The following is a 23,964-nucleotide window of genomic DNA, read 5'->3' on the forward strand; positions in this document are numbered from 1 at the left end:
TCACACTCCGCGATATAACTGGAATACTGTTAAAAGCGGCATTAAAAACCCAAACTCACTCACTCAAATGCGGGGGTTTGATCACATCAACTTGTGGATGTAGATCACTGTAGGTCAAATTGTGAAACATGGTTCAAATATACGGAAATCTAAGTTTCATTCCCGAACAATCTAAACATTTTCTAATCACTTATGATAGACTTTAAGTGATTAGGTCAACACCTGTCTCATGTCATACGCTAAATGTCACTTTGAATGTGATTTGCTCATGAAATGACTTGTGAATATGTTCATTCAGAAAGGATTTTCAGTGTGATATGGTACCTTCGTATTTGTAACCCTACTGAAGTTTGCAAGTAATGTTCTCACATGAGACAGGATGATGTTAAAGATCATGGTCATTCAGTGTTCTATAATGGGGATGCATTTATCAACATAACAATTGTAAGCAGCACTACATAAATTGTTTGATCAAAGAATGTGGCATAAGTGACATATCGGGCCAGTATGTTAGCTGAGGAAGAAATCTGCCTTAGCCATGCATCAGTACTTTCAAGTTTTGACTTGATTCTGAAACCTGAAAAGATGCCCTTCCTCTTATGTACTGCGTTCCAAAGCTGCATAAAATCCTTGCAAAGAGAGATATATCGCTGAGTCCAAGATAGTGTCCAAAATCCCTGTCTCAATAATTAACCATAACCATTAATTCAATCAAGGAACGACTTTCTTTATATTCACAGAAAGTATTTGCGACAAGTGAAATTGATACCATGCGGATTCTCAAAATCTCAACAGATTTGCTTGACTTATTATAATCTCAAGGTCATGAAAGAACTAGGTTCAATTCTGTCAAAACATTTTATTAAACTTTATACACCACTATCTTACATGACAAACTTAAGGGAAATCCTTATTCCTTGATCCAGGGGCTTTTGTTACAAGACGTGGTGACCATAGATACAGTTACATATGTATGTTCCAGGGTTCAAATCAATTGGTAAAAAAATATAACAAATGCTGACGATTACTGAGAAAACAATATGTGGACTTCCTCACTAATATGCAAAATTTGGGGTAAGACATGCAAAAGGTAGGCATCCCAATAGGTTAACAATTGTGCTTTGCTTCTTGATGATCTGTTTCTCTATGCATATGAATCAGAATATCTGGTCGGATTGGCAAAGTCAAAACAAGGTAATTTGGTCAAGAAGTTTAACTTAAGCTTCTGGTATATCGATTATCTGATATTGTTTAACAAGCATCGAATAGCCAATTCCCTTCCATTGATTTATCAACCTGAACTAGAAATAAAGGAGGACAGTGAGACCACCTCACCTGTTTCATATTTAGCTCTATGCATAACGATTGAGAGTGACAAAACACTCTCCACAAGACTATGACAAGAGGGATGACTTCAACTTTCCAAGAGTCAACTTTCCCTTTATGTCGAGCAATATTCCTGCAGCTCCAGCCCTTGGTGTTTGCATTTGACAGCTTTTGAGGGACAATTGAGCATGCTCTTTCTACCACGAATTCAGAGAGCTCTACATGACTCTTGCTCAGAAGTTGTTTGATCAAGATTAAACATTCATGGCCTCAGCGAAGCTTTGAAAATGTTTTCTAGTGGACATGTAGAGGACACATCAGTGACAAGAATGATGCCCGATGCAATCACCCATTTTGACTTGTACCTAATGTTCACGTGTTTTTTCATGTGAACAACTGACTAAACTTTGCATGTTTCTGTGATGGGTGCAACCATTAGGGAGGATACGCTCACCTTTTCCCGAACACCTGGTATCATCGCTGTTTGATAATAATTCATAAACACATGCTTATGATATAGTCAGAATCATATAATCGACTCTGCTTTTGGCAGAGATTTCTTGTGAATATTGAAAGGGTTTTGTCGGTAACATACAAGGTGAATTAAGCCCATTGAATTGTCTTAGCATTTATATCATTGATCATTACAAGTGAAAATCTTCAATCGGACAATATCATAATTGCTTTCTTTTCGCTTTCCATCCATCGGCAAACTCATAAAATATGTGTATTTAAAACTAAGCATCAGACTTAATACTGCTTGACCTATCTTACATATCCCCATATCACAAGAAACTCTGAATATTGTTCAGAATTGTACAAAATATGATGCATTGGTTGGGGGTATAAATTTCCAACATGTGAAATGTATTCCAAAAGGCTCACGATAATGTTATTAAAATCATGGTTGATTATATCTACTTTGATTTTGATAGGACTTATCATAACATCAGCAGTTGGGCAATCATTTTCTGCTACTTTAACCACCTGAAATGATAATGCTTCAATGTAATCACACCAATAAATAAAACAGTGTATACATACAACACGTTTTCACTATTTATTCATTAATTCAATTTCTAGTATTTTAGGGTATTTTAAAATCTGATCTCCACTTACGTGTGTGAAAAAGTCCTGAAGATATTAAGATTGGTGAAATGAATCCCTTGCTAAAAATGCTAAACAGTGAACTTTTCGTCACAAAGGGATACATTTAGGAGATTCATCTTCACCATTTTTAAAGTAGAAACTCATGTATAAACCTAGGGTGGCCAATACGACACAAAATGGGGACCCAGGGTAGAATGTGTCTCTAGCAGCCCATTGTTGATCCTAAAAGGTGACTGAATTGGGCAACCTGTTTACCGTGGGTTGCGTCCCTGTGTCAACAGAGGACTGGAGTCCAATACACCACTTTGACTCTTACTTTGCTTAGACCAGTGGTAGGATGATCAGGGTCCTATAAATCAGCTTGTCATGCCAAACTCTATGCACAATAAACAAAAAACAAACAAAGAGAAAAAATAATAATAGAAAAACAAAACAACACGGCACCTCTCAGTATCTGCTTTTGAACTCATTCTAATGATGAAACAGTGACCAGGCTCTTGTATTCCTGATAGGGATACTTTGCCACGGTTCCAGTTTTACAGTTATATCACGGCGTGTCAGCTTAATGTTGGAGGAAAGCCCCAAGTGATGCAGGTCTCGGACGTTTACCACTTTGGTGAAACCCACGAGCACGGGTATGGTGCTGACAAACCTAGAAACATAATCGGGGCGAACCGGGATTCGACCCCACAATCATAGGTTTCTGGCATGCCCAAGGGATGCAACTATGCACAGCAAATCGCGGCGCCTCAGACGACTGGGCCACACATTTATAAACATCAATACATTCAGTTAAGAAACACATAAGACACTTATTTATCTATATTTACAGATGGATCCAAGGATGGTGGCACAGTTGCTAGTACCACTGTTATTTGATCCAGAACACTACCTTCAAGATTAGCAAATAACAGCTAATATTCACAGCAGAAACACACTATTTTAACAGCTCTCAAATATATCAAATTCCCTTCCGTGCCTATAGGCTATAACAAACATGTCATGTAAACATCCTTTTTCTTATTTAATCATCTTGCTACTGGCCAATATGCATCGTCTTCTGTTGGTTTCCCAGTCATGTTGAAATCATTGGTAACGCAATGACTGATGCTGCGGCAAAGGCAGCGTCAACAAAACTGTGACAGTACTTCCGATCCCTTACAGTGATTATTTACTCATGATTAGATGATACACCTGTTATCTAATGCAACAGAAGTGGGGCACGCAAGTAGATATCAATGAGTTACATGAAACTGAACCAACTATCGGTTACATCCACTTGGGTTGTCAGCCTAGATTGAAGGGGTCAATATGCGACGATGTCGTATTGGCCACAGTAGATATGCACATGAATATTTATTCATACTGACCTCTTCAAATCTAGGCAGACAACCCAAATGGATGTAACCGATAGATGGTTCAGTTTCATGCAAGATGGTTAAATAAGTCATCAGTTTTTAGTAAAAAAAGGATTTTTAAATGACATATTTGTTATAGCCTATACTAACGAAAGAGAATTTGAAAAAAATGATGGAATTGTTTATGATTCGTGTCAGATTTTAATTTTTTGTAAGGGTAAAGTCTACTTCCTTTCTGATAATTTCTTTATTACTCTTAAATGCTCCACCATGCAAGTGGAGGGGGGCTGTCTGATCACCTCCCCAGTTTGTATTCGCTATTTTAAGCCTGCAGGCATTAAGTCTTAAGATAATTTATATGTGGCCTAATATAAGCTTATACGTTAAATTATGATTGAAAATGAGTCCCAGGCAGAATTCAGAGGTCCGTATCACCAAACTGGCCCATGTGCCACCGCCTTCTTGCATAGGACTGATCAACCATGACATTCATCATTATAACTACGAAATATATTAATTATCATTACCATAATTATTTTCATTTTCATGTGATTGGCTATTATTTAAATAAGCTTTGGTCCAGAGATGAGAGTGAACTTTTGCAAAAACAGAGGCAACCTTTCTTGAATGACCAAACCTTTTCCGATCAGAAAAATATCATGAACCATGTAACTCTAACACATTAAGAGACAGTTGACCTCATAAATCACTTCCAGTTTGGGAAAACACTTTCACAATAATGTAGTTACATTAATAACAAAGTAATGAGCACTTCCAATTTTAGAACATCACTTCTGGTTTGGGAAAACGCATTAGGAAAATGGATAAATGATTGGAATGCGTACCTATTTCACGAATGAATCCAAAATTTCTTCACTTTGGCATTGTATGTAAGCCACCTACAAGTGAAAGCCACCTTGGAGATCATGTATACCACGTTTCATACCAAGAATCGGATGTTCAACTGCCTATTTTGTGCATCATTGCTGAGACAATACACACACAAATTTCCGATTCAAAGTCCCACAGCTTTCAAAAGAATCGTTGAAAAATTAGCAAAACTAGATATCTTTAGGGTAGGGTATGCATTGGTCTTTGGAAGGTTCCAAATTCAAAATATACTGAACCACAAAAGAGACGTCACCATGGATAGCTATATGAGAAACCTTATTTGTCCAAACACTGTAAACATACTTTGAGACATATTAAAAAGATGAAACTTGGCAAAACTGATCATCAAAGTTGAAATAAAAGTGTCAAATGTTCTTAAAGTGAAACACAACACTAGTCTCTGAGAAAATGGCATCACAAGTCAGTATCTCGTGTGTCCGCAATGTGATGACTTCCATGCTACGTCGATACATGAAATGGATGAGGCGGTTGGTGAAGGCCATAGGCCCTTGAGCTCACACTCTGAGGAACGTCTGACGCAGTTCAGCTGCAGTTGCTCAATGTGATTTAAATCTGGATGACTGAGGGCAGGCCACTGCATGGTTCTGATGCCATTCTGTTGGAGGAATGTTGCTTTCGCAGTGTGGACACGGGCGTTATCATGCTGATACTGTAAAAAACTGTGAAACTATGGCGTGTGGTCTCAAGACTTGATCAATGTACCGAGCTGCTGTGACACCATTGCCTCTCCCTGGACCGATGTTCTAGAAGACCACAGGGCCGACCCTCTGTGCAAGACCAATTCCACCACACACCATGATGCTCGGACCACCCCACGAGACTCTCTCAACCACACAAGCATCCGAATAACGTTCCCAACGGCGTCACCAGACTCTCTCTCTGCCATCTGCTGTTGAGATACAGTAACGGCTCTCGTCTTAGAAGAGGACTCCACTCCACTGCTGGTGGCGCCAATGCTGGTGCTGTGTTGCCCACTGAAGACGGTCCCGGCGATGACGAAGTGTCAGAATTGGTCCTTGGTGTGGCCTGTGACAGTGGAGTTGTCTGCTCGTCAATTGTCGACGTACGGTGTCCGCACTAATGTGTCGCTGGTGTGTCAACATGGTCTGTCGAGCAGTTTCCACAGCAGTAACAAAGAGATCTTGAAGATGCTGTCGCACAATCTGACGATCCTCATGTCGGATGGTGACCCTTGGTCTTCCACTACGTGGACGGTCATCATCTGTAGTATTGGTGGTCTGGTACCGTTGCTGGAGCCTGTATATGGTCCTTACGTGGAGGTGAAATGCAGTGGCTACTTGCCGGGCGATTTGTTCAGCTTGCAATCGTCAAAGGGCTTGGTGTTGCTGATTTCTTGTCAATCTTGGCAGCATTTCAATAACGAATGAATGTTATCCGATCTGGTTGGAATTTTATAGGGCAAGAAATGGGGGAACGCATGTGCATTTTAATTTGCACGGAACTCATGTGCATCGGGTTACCATGGCCATTGCCGTGATGCGTTCGGGCGATCAGTTTTATCGCATCTGCTTTGTTTTTTTATCATCAAATTTCATTTTTCCGGACAAGGTTATGTTAAATTTTAGAAACTTTGACAAAAATTACTCATATATTTAAATGACAACTTTTCATGCAATGTTACTTTGGGTGATGTTTATTTTGTGGTTCAGTATATATAATTCATTCACACGATATTGAAACTGCAAAAAGAATTCATTATGGTACATGTCAAAATTGCACAGTAATGAGGTAAAATGACAGTTGTGTATAACTGCTATGACATTCATGTTTAAAATCAGATAGACAGCTAGATAAACTGGAGTATGTAAAAGGACAAAGGCCACATTAGGTTCAATTATTAAAATACACAATTAAACATTATTATGTCAATGCACAAACCCAATACTCAGTCAATGTCAAAATTGATATTTGAGAAATGGTCCAAGTTACATTTCAAAATGCCTTCTATGGCTTAAAAATGTCAACAATAATATTTAACTCATTTATCTATTTCTGCTCTTGGTATAAAGTGTGAAGAATAGAATAACAAAACCTCACAGTTTAAGTTTCCTAATATTTGTATAGGCAAAGAATATAAAAACAAACCTGTTCAGAAATATAGAGTTGACATCTTCATGTGATATGGGGGGTTTCTTTGAACTTGCAGCCATTCTTAACGGTCTCAGAAAACAAGTGACAAGGCAAGAAAGTTGGCGGTTATACTCTTCCTCACACTCTACCATACTGAAAACAATGCTGTTGCGTTTCCGCATACTCTCTGCATGAGGAGACCGAATATACAGTTCCACAATCTGCTTCCAGCGACGTCGACACAGCCATCCTCGAAAAAAGCTTTGAACCTGCAACAATACATTCTTAGATTGTATAAAGTATTGGTATAAAGTATAACAAAAAAAAGAAATTTAGTTTCATGAAACATCAACATACATAGGACCACAGAAATCCTTACTAACGTCCTTCCACATGTTCTACCACATGCTGGTGCTTAGGATACCTCTTCAATGTTATTATGATCATATCTCTTTCTCTGATGTGACACCTCTCCACGTAAAGATCAGAAGTAAGGTCGAGAGTAATTCGCATTAGGTGAACCCTGATCGAACTTTGACGTACCCATATAAATGAACGATGCGTTGGTTCCTGAGTCAATAAGATGTTATCATTCTAACCCGATTAGACATCATTTATTTACCACCTTGATTCAGAAATTTTGATCTTAAATGGAAACCACCACAGAAAAGCAATATACCATTGATCGTACACCACTTTGTGTGTAGATGCCATTGCGCTCAGAAACACTCAGCTTTACAGTTACTATAAGGCTATGATATTGCCGATTCCACGTTAAATTTCAACCCACTCACTATAATTTCGGATTTAGAAATTTTGACACTGATCGGATAAGACGACGAGCAATGGGGTGATGGGGACATACATATTCTACCCTGGGTCTATGGTGCAGAAATGTTGGTGTTGAATTAATTTCTTAAATGTAATGCAACAGGTTTCTTAGGGTAAAGGGAGGCATTCCAAATGTTATGGTATGAGGAGAGTATGATCAATTCCCCATGTATATGTACTCATATGTAAAGGCTTCTAAATATTAGTTGAATACATACAGGCTCTTAAATATTGGTTTAATGCCATGTAATAGGCTACGGGGTAATGTTATAATATAATGTTAACAAGATAAATGTAACTGGGCACATCGTATAAATATACGTTTGGAATGATTAGTAGGTACCAAATCCATATTTTTTTTATCAGCAATACTGCAAAGATTAAAAAGTATGTACTTGCAAAAGAGGACAGAGAGTGACGGTTTCAAGGAACGCCTCCATATTTCCAAAATACGTCCCATGTATTTACCGTACGCTACCTGACAGATATGTCATGTCGCATTAAGCCAGTTTAGATGTATTTACCCTATTCATATTATAAAAAAGGACAACATAGATATCGATAGAAAATATACATTGTGAGAATGAATTAAGAGAATAACCAGTGTAGGTTATCCGCCGAAACAGCCTTCAATAGCGTATTGGGCAAAATAGCTGTGAAAATATGAATAATACTGAAAATCAGTGATGACACCAGGTGTTCATGAAAAGGATATACAAAATGTGAAGGATTAGACGTATCGAAAGGAATATCATTTCCTTCTGATGTGCCTAAATACGAAAGTATCCGCCATAAATATATCAAGCAATACGTCTTTGTAAACCCAAACATGCGTAACTTCATAACATTAAAATCTATGCACCTTGTCATTGTTTAACCATCATGAAAATGTTAAACAGAACAGAATGTAATATGTAATCATGACTTTAAGGAATTGTTTCCTTACTTTACATACAATCAACTTGAAATTCATTAATCTAATAATGTGGAATCACTATCAGTAAGAAAAGAAATAACTCCGAGTTTCTGCTTACAAAAATGTGACAGGAATTACAGATACCAGAGAAGTATTACTTAATAGTCAGCCTATCTACACCAACTTACAGTACTTGATACCTTATCAAGTACTGTAAGGATAAGCCTGCCCTCATTTAATAAGTTACACATTAGCATTGTTAAAAGTACTCATCAGGTACAGTAAATTTAGGAACCGGTGGTGCCTCCAGATCTTACCTTCTTAATCTTTTTTATTTCATCGGTCTCCTCATTAACTTGAAGATTTGAACCACTTTCCTTCTGAAATTTCTGTAACTGGAAACAAAAGACAATAACCATAAATTGGGTGAGTGAGTTGTATTTAACGCCGTTTTGAACAGTATTCCAGTTATATCACGGCATGTCAGCTTGATGTGTGAGGAAAGCTTTAAGTGATACAGGTCTTCACCACTTTGGTGAAACTCACGAGCACGGATATGGTGCCGGCAAATCTAGAAACATAATTTGAGCAAACCAGGATTCGAACCCACGATCGTGGGTTCCTGGCGTAACCAAGGGACATAACTCTTCAGTGTGCCTTAGACGAGTCTTGTGAGTACAACTGTCGCTTTGAATGATGACTAAACAGTATTTTTCCCTTTAATCTATGAAAATCTTTCTGTACATTTCAATGACGTGCTATAGGGATTGTATTTTTCAATAGAGAACTTTTCCTTTGATAGCAATGTTATACATAATTTTAAAACTATAATTCCATAACAAAACACACACAAATTTAGATATTTTTTCTGTCTAACTTTTTCTAACTGATGTCTGGTGCTTTGTTTGCTTGTTTATTTATAACAATGTCACACAATGAACCAAATCACCAAGCCCGACAATCTACTCCATACAGTCACCCAGAATTCGGTGAGGGTTGTGTGATGTGCATCAAAGTTTCATAAAAAAAATACTGATTAGTTTCTCGAGTTATGCGCTGTAAAACAGAACTCATGATTTGAATCTAAGTCAAACTCTACAAATCTAAAAGCTTGAAAAACAACTCTTGAATAGCAAAGGTCACCAGTTCGGAGCATGTCAGTGTAATGAACGGTTCAGGAGTTAAGCTCACTACGAACTCTACCCTCACGTCCGACTCGTTACTGCCATAAGTCATAAAACAGAAGATCAAGGCACAGTGACTCAACTGACATAAATAAATGTTTAAGGCCTCTGTCCTCAGTTTTATTATTGAAATAAATTAAATATTATTTTAAAATTACACTTAATCACATTGATTTGAACAACATAAGATTTTTCTCACAGGAAGGATACTGCGTGCCAAATGTCAGGGTCATCAGTCCAACAGTATCATTGGAGAAAATATTTCAGAGAATGTTTAACCTGCAAAAGTCAGTATCAGTGTCACTGGGACATTCAGGGTCATGTACCCGTTAAGTGATCTGTTACAAGAAATAGGTTCCCTAGCCCTAGCCTCGAGGAGTAAAGGAATGAATGCCCTGGCTTTGTTTAAACAATTATATCAGAATTTTGTGAGAAAAGAAGGGAACATGGGGCCAAATGTCGTACCTGAATCAAAAGTTAATACAAGCCTGAAAACGTATTGCACACTATTCCAGAAATGATATACTTGGTGCTCCACCTGATGACCAGTTTGAAGGGGGCACATGGTCAGTGACAGAAAATAGAGGTTTTATCGGAGACATACAGAGCCCTTGTATAGACATCTTCCCGAGGCAAGAGAGTTAACCGACTTTAAAAGTCCAGTTTCCACTGGACTTTTATAGTCAGTTAACTCACTTGCCTCGGGAAGATGTATAGAGTGTTTCCTCAAAATGGTCCCGACATTAGCCAGTTCACACTGTCATCTGAACAATATGCTCATTCTTCATGTTCCCATTCTTCTGTCACCGGATCATAAAATTAGTCTGATCACTGTCTAGTGACCGCACCGCTCCCCGGCTTTAACTGTCCATTTTCTCACACTGTTCGGCAAAGGCCGGCGGTCATCATTGTACAGTGTCATTGCATTGTTTGTTCGAGCATTAGGGATCCGGCTTTTAGGGATCTCAGAATTCTAACTCGGACGTTGTCCCAGGATCCAGTCTTGAATTTGGTTCCAGACCCTTCCCAGCTTCAGGGAACTTATGCCTCCATGACTGAATCTTGGTCCATCTTGGACATCAATCCTCTCCTCACTTCACTGATAAAATCTCTGTCTCCGATGCTCACTCTTGGCAAAACTCATGCCCCCTGGCTGAATTACTGTTGTAGCACCAATAGTCGCATTTACCAATCCGTCAGTCAGAAAAAATTAAAACTTTACCGTTTGTTCCATCTCCAGGTAAAACTTCCTTCTGTACAATAGTTGGCATTCAACCCAATCGCTTGTGGACGATTTACAATTGATAGTTTGCTTCGAACGGTTGCAGAAATGATGATGGTGTTTTAAGAAATACTCATTCACTCACTTACATTTGTGGCATCCTTTCAAATAGGTAAAAGGATTCCACAACAATGGATCTGCAGGGTATCCAGTTATGATCCCTTATGCCTCTGCTCTCTCCCCTGTCACTGTATATGTTTAGCATTACTAATTCCAAGATCTGAGACACGGAAGCATTTTCATTGGTTTGCTTTGGCTACAAAAAGACAATTTGTCAAAGAACCCAGCTGATCTTTAAATGATTATCAACCTGAAGATTCTGAAGAAGTCTTTTCTTCAGCTTCCACCTCACATCTGTGTGCAATCTATAATGTCTCTTTTCAATGACATGAGGTTTGGGATTTGGTATTAAACACTATCCTGACATTTCTAAATAAAATGGATGTTTATCGATAAAAAAAATTGTCGACAGTTATTCTAGAGTAAAATATGCCAGGTGTAGATTGACGCTTAGCATTGTCAAACATTGCAATTGTGTTGTCTTTATGCAAAACAATTTGCATAAGGCTAAAGCTAAGGCTATGTGTTAATTGTATTGTCTAGTGTTGGTTGGTTCAGAACAGTTGTAATAATGTATACTTCATCAATCAACTTTTGCAGAAACAGTTTTTTTTATCGTCATACACTTACTTATCCTAGATTTAGAGACAGAAAATGACTGAAATAATCACCAGCGGTGGATCCACAGGCAGTATTCAGATAATTTACCCACCCCTCAAATTGGGATCCACAACCAGTTTTAAAAAAAACCTGCCCACCGAGAGAAAAAAAAATCGTTTGAAAAAACCTGGACCCGCCTCTGAATCTTAATAATCGAGAATAACCATGTATAAAAACATCTGACGCACAAACCCTTTTATCACATTGACATTTATCGTAAAATCATTCTCAAAGCAAATACGTGTTCTTTATAATTTTTCTAGATTTATCATTTTTGACTAAGACATCTTCATTAATATTATCTATCCCGTTAAATGCTATATAATGTACGTTGTGGTGAGTATTAACCTGTTTCATATTCTTTTTAAAATGAGGACTCAATTAACTCCAGGGCTTACAGATACTGTGTAATACAGATTATTCTCAGCTTCAAGTCTAGTTTGCTAAAGATGTCCTTAACCTCGACCTATACACTTTTTCCCGTCCCATAAATTCTTTCAAAACGCATTCTCAGATCTTTAAACATCTTAATCTGTCAAACTGCAGTAATATTTGTCATGCATGTTCCATCCAATGTTGACATCATATTTAGTTCAAATCAGTGTGATTTTGTTGTTTAAAATATTCAGTCTAAATATGACATCCACAAGAAACATTATGTTTTGAGAATGAGAATAAGCAGATTTAACTTCGATAACATAGATTATATTGCAAAACTTAGCATTTTTAGACAGGTGACGAAAATAGTAACAATTCAGTTTTCTGCATGTGAGGTACGATTTTTCTGGTCTCTTAAACGTGTTCTTAGCTACAGCATATTCTGATACAAATATTCAGATACGTTATGTTGACTTTTGATACAATTATTAATGGTAAATTTTCCTGCGGTGAATTACAATATAGTTAAACAATATTAAATAGTACATTCATTGTTGCAGATTTAGAAAAAAATGTTTAAATTTAATATTTGATATTTACACAGGAAGTATTAGAATATCAATACATGCAGGATTTTAGGGTTTTTTTCTTTGTTGAGTACATATCCGGGTGATCGATAGTGCACTGGTTTATTTAACTGGTGAGTTAAATACCATGGTGTAGCTGTCAATGTTTCAGATTCCTAGACGGTAAGGTGTTGCACAATTATGATTTTTCACACAAATATTTAGGTTTTATTGCCGTGAGCAAATTATCGTCTAATTATGTTGCTGGCATCATCAGTTCAGAGAAGATAAAGAACATATTATGTCATACACATTTACATGATACATTGTTGGACAACAGTTACAACAGTTACAGAAAACACAAGACGTTACAGGGCCAAAACATGCACTCCTCTTAGAAATTACTGGTGGCCCAATGAAAAACGTTAGAGCCTTATTCTGATAATTGGTACCTGGCCAGAATTGTTAGTTGGTGCATTGTATAAACCTTTGACAATAATTCAGGTTTAAACACATACAAAACACTTAGTTTGAATTAATTGTATGAACCAACATTCACAAACGTAACAACTTACAAATAGATGAGTTATTAATATGAATAAAAATATACACACAAAGTTATAAAAAACACGTGTTCACAAATTTCAAGAAGCAAAGTAAAACATATACATATATAACACTTAGTAACACAATTATTGTCTTTGATTGGACAAAAATTATACTTGTTTGACTTTATAGAAGTCGTCTACAGGAGCACTTCACTTGATACATAATGACAAAAGCCGGACACAAATTACTGATCAGAGTACAAATGTCTCTTTGATAATACTTAAATTGCCAAATGAAACAAGAAACTTAATTATACATGGTTTTCATTGCCATTAACATTCTGATTTATGATCCACTGGATAATTAATGAAATATATACATATGAACCAATGTATGCAAACCTCAGCTTTGAGTTTCTTCACCTCTGCTGCCAGCTCCTCGGTCTGCTGAACATAGTGCCACTTGGCCTGCCTTTCGCTGTCAAGAATCTGCAGAAGGTGCAAGTGTTTCTGCTCCAGTTCTTCTTTCTGTTCCAACACCTTGCCATAGCTGAATTATCATGAATTATATAAATATTCTATTGAATGTCTTGTTTGTCAAAAATGATATATGTTCACGTCCTAGAAAACTATTTGTAGTGGAATAGCTCTTATTTTCCCCCATAGTCTTTTTTCTATTTTTTTCATTTATCTTTCGTGTGTATACATTGAAAAGCTTATCATACTTGCCAGCCCTGACCAAAACCTGCCTGCCGACTATAATCATATGTTTCTCAGGATAATTTAATTAAAAATATGAAAACTGATTGCTTGTAGCATAAGCGCATCGCTAAATGTTAGGTTGTCTAAAAGCTAACGGGGTTTCTTTTTGGTTACATTTTATCATTCATCTTTACATGTGAATTAATGCTTATCATCGGGAAATATTTAGAATATTTTCACCTATGAAATATAACCCGACCGTCGGGCAGGTGGATTTGAAAATCTGACAGCCCGAGTTGAAATCAGCCCGTCTCGGCCGGTCGGGCAGGCAGGTATTTCGAACGCTGCTCATGTTCATATAAGCCTCATTAGCAGTAAAGCTTCGTTAGAGCTTCACTTGTTGGTCAGAAGGGAAGAAAGGCTACCAGTAAGCATTCTGTTACTTGTTGAACAATGGAAATTGCATACATGTGTCACATGTGTATGAATTAGATAATAAATTGCATTTTTTGCTGACGATTTGTTGACTTTTGAAAATAGCCTTTAATTTTGAACAAGTTTTATAGGCATAATTCCATGAAGTATACTATATATACAGTATCGAGCTGGTAGTAGATAGAAAATCTATACAAGTGTTCTTTTCAATGTGGAAACTATCAACCAATTTAGTTAATCAGTATTAATACCGATTAAATGGACGGGGTTGATATTTCCCATTAGGGGTGAATTCTATTTGTTATTTCGAAAGAAATAATGACCCCCTTCAGAAACAAATACACCGAAAATGTTAATATCTTTGGGTAATGTTAAGAAAATTATTGAACGTTATGTTCCACAATAGGTCTGAGTATGTCGACAATGTGATTAACAGAACGTGTTGTTTATGCCTATGTCAAACTGACTGGATGCTTTTTATGAAGCTGGAAAAATAGACGACTATAAAAAACAATGAATAGTCTAAAATTGAAGGTGATGGGAAAAAGCTACTTAAACACACGTTTGAAAGCAAGCAGTGGTAACAGTCAAAGTGGGTATAAAATGGTTCATTCCAAATGCAGCTGAACTTCATTGTAGGAAGTGTTAAAAATGTGTTGTTTTGTCTCTTATTGTCTGCATAACACCTCAATGATGACTCTGCATATATTTTGACGATATCTGTGGTGTAATTTCACAACTTTAGTCACACAAACCAAAATTAGTTTAATGTCGTGCTGTCGGATACGTCCCAACATTTTAATCGTCACTGTCATTTTCGATTATATTTCAACCAATCACGACGTAGATCGTGATCACGTGAGATAGCGAGAGCGAACCAGGCGTCAGTGCGTTAACGAACCTTGCAGGAAGAAGACACGGGTGATAATGCTCTGACAAGTCAGTGACTTAATCTACGCCCTTTAGCTCAAAGTGTGTACAATTACCGTTTGAGCTGGAATACCAACTCTCAGCGTGTACAATTACCGTTTGAGTGGTCATCAACATCCATCTGTTCTTTACCAAGAACAGAACAGGTGATCAACAACAGCCCCACGGGGGTACCAGCCAAGATGGCGGACGCTATGCTGCAATCAGCGGAGCACTCTCCCAGAGCTAGTGATGTACTCGGCAAAATCTTGGATGACATGAATGCTTCATCATCTAAAAGCGCCATGGGCCATGAGTCCAGCAACGAGCTGTCTGACTGTGGCGGGAACGGCGCCATGGAAGACCTCTTTGATGATGCCGACTCTAGCGCGGTGGCAGCTGAAGAGGCTGCAAGTGCTCTGGGAACAGCGGATCACTCCACGCAAATGGATGAGAGTAGTGATCTCTTAGATTCCCTGCTTCAGGATTATACCAACGAAGATCTCTTAGGCCCACCTATACAAACAAAGTTGGCAGAGGCAATGAACAATATGATGTTCAAGAAAATGCCTGAAGAAAAGTTGAAAGAGAAACTTTCAGTTTACAAGTCTGTGAGTTGGTGAAAACGAGCAAAGTCAACCCAGAAATCTGGACTAAGCTCAAATCACAAGAACGGTCAAATGACATAAAGATGCAGAAACTCCAAGCTCCTGTCCTTAGGGCAGCTGTGCCATTGCTACACCTGGCCAGCGACCTGCTAAAAGTTAAGAACAAGGAAATGTCATTGCAGCAATTAGACATCAAACAACTGGCAAAACAGGCCACTGATGCCATAGGTCTGCTCGCTCACGTGAACACAGAGCTAAACTACCGCCGATGGGAAATGATCAGACCACATCTCAATAAGCAATTCCAGCAGTTGTGTTCACCTCAGACGCCTATGTCTACCTTAGCAATGCCTAAAAGTCGGGCCGGGCCGGGCCAAGATGGGCCAAAGTGTTATTGGCTAATTACTTCATTATTGGCCATCATACCTACATATAATTGATGCAACATACACTCATGACATTAATGAACAATCACCAAACAAAAAAGTGCACAATAATTAAGTAATTAGGAGTAAATCACTTGAAAACCAGAAAGTGGAGCTGTGTGTAAGCGTCGCTGATCTAGGTAACATGTAAAAGAGCAACCGTTAAACGAAATAAGATTTGAAACGTATCAAATATTTCTAGCTATCGTGATACAAATTTCCATCTGTCAGCATAGCGTTTCTATTTATAGGAACGTACTATATCTAAGTAAATACCACTTTATATTGTCACTGTTCATCGTATTTAAAGCAAACACGTTGGTTAAAGCAGACCTTTTCTCCCTATACTCTCAACAGTCACACAAGTGTTCGGTCGGACTTGGCCCGGGCTGTCAAAATCAACTTTAAACTCACATATATATCCACAAATGGATTCACATCTATAAACTAGTATAATATCTACCAAAATACCACTTTATAGTGTCTCAGATCGCGGTATTTAAAGAAAACAAGGGGCTCAAAGTGAAGCCCTTTTCCCTCTACATTCTCAACATAGTCTCTATCAGAAGTGTTTGGCTTGTGTTGGGTCCAACTTAGCCCGGGCGGTCAAAATCTACTTTAAACACACAGATGTATCTTCAAATGTGTTTACATCTATAGACTAGTGTTATATCTACCTATATACCACTTTATAATGTCACAGTATATCGCATTTATAGAAAACTGGGCCGTTAAAGTCAAGCTCTTTTACTGTATTTCCTTAAGAAAATCTATGTCAGAAGTGTTCGGTCCGACTTGGCCCGGGCTGTCAAAATCAACTTAAACCGCACAGATGTATCATCAAATGGATTCACATCTATAGATTAGTATTATATCTACCTAAATATCACTTTATAGTGTCTCAGATCGCTGTACTTAAAAAAACCAAGGGGCTCAAAGTGAATTTTAAGCCCTTTTCCCTCTACATTCTCAACATGTCTCTATCAGAAGTGTTTGGCTTGTGTTGGGACGGACTTGGCCCGGGCGGTCAAAATCTACTTTAAACACACAGATGTATCATCAAATGTGTTTACATCTATAGATTAGTGTTATATCTACCTATAAACCACTTTATAATGTCACAGATCACAGTATTTAAAGAAAACAAGGGGCTCAAAGTGAAACCCTTTTCCCTCTACATTCTCAACATAGTCTCTATCGGAAGTGTTTGGCTTGGATGTATCTTCAAATGTGTTTACATCTATAGACTAGTGTTATATCTACCTATATACCACTTTATAATGTCACAGTATATCGCATTCAAAGAAAGCTGGGCCGTTAAAGTCAAGCTCTTTTACTGTATTTTCTTAAGAAAATCCCTGTTAGAAGTGTTCGGTCCGACTTGGCCCGGGCTGTGAAATTAAAACTTAAACCTCACAGATGTATCATCAAATGTGTTTACATCAATAGACTATTGTTTTATCTACCTAAACACCACTTTATAGTGTCTCAGATGGCTGTACTAAAACAAGGGTCTCAAAGTGAAGCCCTTTTCCCTCTACATTCTCAACATAGCCTCTATCAGAAGTGTTTGGCTTGTGTTGGGTCCGACTTGGCCCGGGCGGTCAAAATCTACTTTAAACGCACAGATGTATCTTCAAATGTGTTTACATCTATAGATTAGTATTAAATCTACCTATATACCACTTTATAATGTCACGGTACATCGTTTTTAAAGAAAACAAGGGGCTCAAAGTGAAGCATTTTTGCTGTATTTTCTTGAGAAAATCTGTCTGAAGAGTTCGGTCCGACTTGGCCCGGGCTGTCAAAATCATCTTAAACCTCACAGATGTATCTTCAAATTGTTTACATCTATAGACTATTGTTATATCTACCTAAATACCATTTTATAGTGTCTCAGATGGCGGTATATAAAGAAAACAAGGTGTCTCAGATGGCTGTACTAAAACAAGGGTCTCAAAGTGAAGCCGTTTTCCCTCTACATTCTCAACATAGTCTCTATCAGAAATGTTTGGCTTGTGTTGGGTCCGACTAGGCCTGGGCTGTCAAAATCAACAGATGTATCATCAAACATATTTACATGTATACAAAGTGAAGCACTTTTTCGCATACTCTGAACATCCACTCTCAAAGTAGTGGTTGTTTCGCCTTAGCCAAAATTCACCATAACCTTATAGATATAAACGTTGTATTTGTCATTTTAACTGTAACCTTTTGATCGAAATCCTATTCTTTAGTAAAAGAAAATAACTTACACGTTTAGAGGCCTCCCAATCTTAAATGCTTGGTAGAAAACGAATGACAAGGTAGACACAATTGTATGGATAACTTTATCCATAAAATTGTGTCTGCCTTGTCATCCGTCACCTTCTAAGTAATGCCTCTCAAACAAAGAGAAAACGAATGCGTTGATGTACAAATGTTTCAACTGTTAGATGAATAGTAGACGTCACACATCGTTCGATCATTGTAGTGGTCAGTTTACTGACCAGGTGTATTGACATTTGTCATCAGCAGGTTGTCAGTTACTGACCAGACCAGACCACACAACGTGTGTTTGTGTCTACGTAAACATACTAATTGTGTTTTAAGATCACAGACCCCCCTCGTATGAAATTAGTCCTTTTTAATTGAAAGAAACGCGGGAAAGGATTTTTCCAAATAATTAGATACTGACAGGTTGCGTAGACAGGGACGAAACATACAAGTTGTTGGCTGCTAATTGTGTCACTATTAGTACGATGTATTTACTACAGGCCATTCCACTTCCCATTATTAGTATTTCTATATTTATAATCCCAAAATAAGTGAGTAAATGCTTTTGACTTCCCCATTCACGAGATTAATATAAGCTTGTATACCTTGTTTGATCTCATTGTAGTGTAAGTTTTGCAGCTATGTTGCTGAATAAATTGTAACTTAAACGGTTTATTCCAACAACAGATAAAGTGTGTTGAAGTTTTGGCATGTTTATATGGTGTCATAAGCTACATGTATGATCTTTAGTCAAACGTGTTTTGAATTTGTAAGAAATGTAAAAAAACACTTTTTCAAGACTCACATATATGTTCCTTTTTTATGTTGATTCAGAAAACGCAGCATTCATATTCATATTTATTGTAATGTGAATTTTAAACATATGTTTTTAACTTTCTCAATTATGTTTTGCCATTTTACGCAATATTTGTTCAAACATCAGGTGTAGATTCTTGTCTGTCGGAAACACAACCTTGCGGTTTCTTTGCCGAACGCAATTTATAATCATAGAAGATAACTAAACTGTAATTATGAATATACCGATGCGGGTTCAGAATGCACTTACAAAACTGATTCACATGTACTCATAGAACAAACGCATAATATTTCCAATTGAGAATTATTCATAACGAACTACTGGTTAACACATGTGAACACATCTCAATGTTGAACATTAGATCAATCGTGAACTGTTACTCAAATAGTATATGTACTTACATCTGAGGTACCACTTAGGTACCAGCTTTTCGTACCTTAACATATGCACATGTACATCTTTTTTTGCAAGAAAAACACCTTCCTGCATCAAAACTTGAGTTGATAACATTAATGTTTGGTTTCACAGTTCAAGCAACGTCTTACAATACGCTAATTTGATTATTCGATTACACTGAATTATACTGGAGAAACGATTTTGCTTAACTTGTGTCTTGTGTCTAGTCGATCCTTCTCATAGCGTCCGTATATGCACGTTAAGTGTGGAATTAATCCAAATTACACCTGTACTCAGCTTGCTTAATTGCCCCTTGTGTAATTGCAATCAAGTAGGTGTTGCGTAATCAATCAACCATTTGCCCTTAATTAGCTGTCCTGAGCTTTTAGTGGTAGTTAATAGCATACCGTTTCATTGATAACTTATGCATTTGGTGAGGCTAATTAACAAAACCCATTTATTTTATTTTAAACTTCCGTTAACATGTTTGTCCTAAAATGCTTCCAGAATACTTTTGTAACCTATGATAGTGTCGTGTCCCTCACAAATACGAATAAAGGTTACAACATACTTATACAGTTACCCACCCTACTATTTACAGGGTTTCAAACGCTTTAAAGTCTGACGCCTGGTTCGCTCTCGCTATCTCACGTGATCCCTCCTACTTGTGATTATTTCATATAATCTATATCAACCTTCAACTTACAGGTAAGTCTCGTTTAATCTACGATTAAAATCAGGGGTTGTTTGAATGAACCTAGATTTGGAGGTATAACAAGATTCATCGTTGTTTGGACAAACATAGTGTCAGGAGAATGGATGATTTGAGATTCCTGACTGTTGAATCCTGGCGATTTGCAGATAATGCATGCATGGGCCGCTCAACTGTGCCACTTGAGTTTCCAGAACAAATCAAGGTGGGATGTCACAATGTGTTTGATGGAATGCTTCCTGAAATTATTTTGGGCCAGTCTTCTATGTGTTTTGATTTTGAGGAACATTATCATTAAATTTTGGACAAAGTGTGTGTACACGCAAAGTGATTTGTAAAGTCGTTTTGACGCGTGATGCCTGACAGCTTTACACTTTTTTTTCATGGTGTGGTTTTCGATAAACCATTTGTCGCACTGTTTAGACATGCCGAAAGTGTATGCCGATGTAAAACAGGTTGTCGTCATTGGTTATGGGCGTGTAATTTACAAACTGTATCTGTGACGGTTTACTTCAACTTCGATACCATCAATCTGTAACCTTTAATAGTAATTAGGCAACATTGTCAACATTGTACTACTCCCATTTTATCTATTAAAACATTGACATGATCAAAGTAATCAACGTTGCTTTCTTCTTTGTATATATTTAAAACTACTATCTAATCATAAAAAAGATATTGCTATACCTGACACTTTGTACTTCAAAATTCATCCATTAGTTCAATGTCTTTAAATAACCATGAATTTAATGAGAACTAACATTAAAACGATCCTTTATGGATGAAACTTGAAATATATGCATCCCTTGTGATGGAAAAGAGTGAGTGAGTTAAAATATAAAGTCACGTCGACAATATTTTAACCATATTGTAACTTGAACAACTTATACAGTTATAGAATGCTTTAATGCTGCCACCGAAGGACAATATAATGACAAGCAATAAGACAACGATACATACAATAGATTTTACATATATATATCTGACAATGTTGTTAAATGGAATGGGTAATGTGAAGTCCGTTCTTCAGAGCCTCCTCTCTGAAGTTAAAACAAATAGGAGATAAATCTGATTGAAAGATAGATACAATAAGGAAAACTCAAAATACGAATTCGGATGAGGATAACTAGAAATCGTAAAAAAAGTGGAGAATTCAAAAGGTTCAGACGTTCTTGTAACCGTTGATAAAGCAGGACATTCAGATGAGGAGACAGTTATATCTGACAATGTTGTTAAATGGAATGGGTAATGTGAAGTCCGTTCTTCAGAGCCTCCTCTCTGAAGTTAAAACAAATAGGAGATAAATCTGATTGAAAGATAGATACAATAAGGAAAACTCAAAATACGAATTCGGATGAGGATAACTAGAAATCGTAAAAAAAGTGGAGAATTCAAAAGGTTCAGACGTTCTTGTAACCGTTGATAAAGCAGGACATTCAGATGAGGAGACAGTTAACAAATTGTTTATTGACGTGGTAGGACGGGTTCTAGGTGGCAAGAGGGGTAGGTGTACAAACCATTCGAAAAAACGGTTTGTGTGAATGTCTTCTGGTTGACATTGGGAAGAGGAACACATATAAGCCATGCTTAACAAAACTCTTTGCGGTAATGCTTTTAGTAGCATCACAAAATGATCAAATATAAGATCATGGGTTTAAGACAAGGTAGCGATGAATCTTAAGATAAGTGAGAATCTTTAGATAAAGGTGCAAGATCTCTAGTGGCAGGGAGGTATTTTGCAGAACACAAGAACATGTTTGGGATGCTGTTGCTATTGACACGTTTCTAAATGGCTGCCTGAAAACATTAAGCACCTTTGTCTGCTATAGACAAGGTCCCTCCTTTTCTTGATGAAGCTCTGCACTTGGTCACAACTACCATCACCAGTCTTTGAATCATATTACATTCTTGACGGGGACATATTTGACGTGTGACGTTTACAGAGGATGAAGTCAATGCTTCAGACTATGAAAAAAAGGATGTTCAGGACGGAACACAACAATATGAACCCTGATGCTGCAAAAATATTTAGATAAGGTACAGAAACAATTGACAGAGGTGTGTAGACAAAAGCGAAAATCATACATACATGGTGGAGGTGGAAGGCACACCGGTAGGTTTAACTGACAGAAATTATTGACAGGTATATTGGATGAATTTCAACATATATTTGCAGACGAACACCATGATCCTTGATCTCCCTACAGGGAAAGACTCATGCAATTTACCGAATACACTGGTCATTCAAAGCTGCTTTCGGTTCTGTTTTCATTAATTCATTCAAGGAAAAATCAAATGGAAATAACACAGTAAGTTGACTATGTAATTACTATTGCAAGGACTGACTGACACTGAAAGAATGTTTCGTATGTTTATATGCTGTCATTATGTGGAAAAGCTGTATTTTGCCTCATCGAGAGGGGCATACTTTTAAAGGTTTGGCTATTACAATTTGAAGTTAAAACATTCTAAATACAGCCCATTTCAAACAAAAGTAAAGTTTCGGCATAAGATAGTTGGCAGAGAAGGATAAGGGGTTTCACAGTCTCACTAAGAAGGGTGTAAATAATGTTTGTAAGGAAGAACACTCGTCAGCTTTACAAAATTTGAAACCAGGCTTAGTTAATTCAGTGGTTTTGGAATATCCAAATGCACACAGTATCTAAATACCACACACAGATGCATCCAATAGAACCTTAGGTGCAGAATTGATACAATTTTATGATAAAGTGTTTGAGTTAGAAGAGATACACATAAGGTAGAAAATTTATGGATGACTTCTTTTTTATGAGGAACACAACGTTTCGGAGTATATACTTACTCCTTCATCAGGTGAATAAATGTTAAGAGGCAGAGAACATATACATGTACCTGTAAGAACTACAGATGTAATAAGATAACAAAGGTGGAAAATTCAACAAGGGAAGCCAACAGATAATTTGCGCTGATGGGTGATTAGCAATAGACAAATGGAAGCCAACACTTTACAGTAAATTAGCGCTGATAGTTGATAATGATGGACAACTGGAGGGGATGTAGTTGGTACTCTCGGAACTGATAATGAAAGATTCTTTTATACTCTATTTATGGAATGACTCCGTACCAACCACGAGGCTACCCAACTGCCCCTAGAAGAAGAGGCAAAGGTGTTACTGTGGCCATGGCAACTCTTCATCACCCTCGCTCCAATGGACAGGTCGATAGATACAATAGGGTGATACTGCAGAGTCTGAAGGAAACACATAGTGTGTCACGAGATCTTCAGGAGGAAGCACAGCTGTGACAGAAACGAGATTACCATGTCAAGTTAAATCCGAAGATCTATGAATCTGAGAACGTGTATGTCCTAAAATCAGTTGACACCTCCATTGTAGGGTCCATATTTGGTAACAAAGACGTTTTTTATATTTTTGTTCAAAGTGAGGGAACGTAAGAAAGAACGTCATGACCGTGTGAAGCCAAATCAACAGATCTCGGTAACG

The 23,964-nt window shown here is 37.4% G+C and overlaps 1 protein-coding gene across 2 annotated transcripts in view; it reads right to left on the minus strand.

The window, feature by feature from the left end:
• Positions 1 to 23,964, minus strand: part of LOC124136483 (ras-specific guanine nucleotide-releasing factor 2-like) — a 977,843-nt gene that overhangs the window by 909,442 nt on the left and 44,437 nt on the right. For both annotated transcript variants that reach the window (XM_046502407.2, XM_046502406.2), the window contains exons 3-5: positions 13,625 to 13,772; positions 8,862 to 8,939; positions 6,813 to 7,066 (exon numbers count right to left, since the gene is read on the minus strand). In XM_046502407.2, coding sequence (XP_046358363.1) covers positions 6,813 to 7,066; positions 8,862 to 8,939; positions 13,625 to 13,772 — 480 coding nt within the window. The remainder of the gene's footprint in view (positions 1 to 6,812; positions 7,067 to 8,861; positions 8,940 to 13,624; positions 13,773 to 23,964) is intronic.

The sequence above is a fragment of the Haliotis rufescens genome, unplaced genomic scaffold (genome assembly GCF_023055435.1).
Source record: "Haliotis rufescens isolate VD_foot unplaced genomic scaffold, xgHalRufe1.0.p SCAF_1, whole genome shotgun sequence".
In the NCBI taxonomy this organism is placed as follows: domain Eukaryota; kingdom Metazoa; phylum Mollusca; class Gastropoda; order Lepetellida; family Haliotidae; genus Haliotis; species Haliotis rufescens.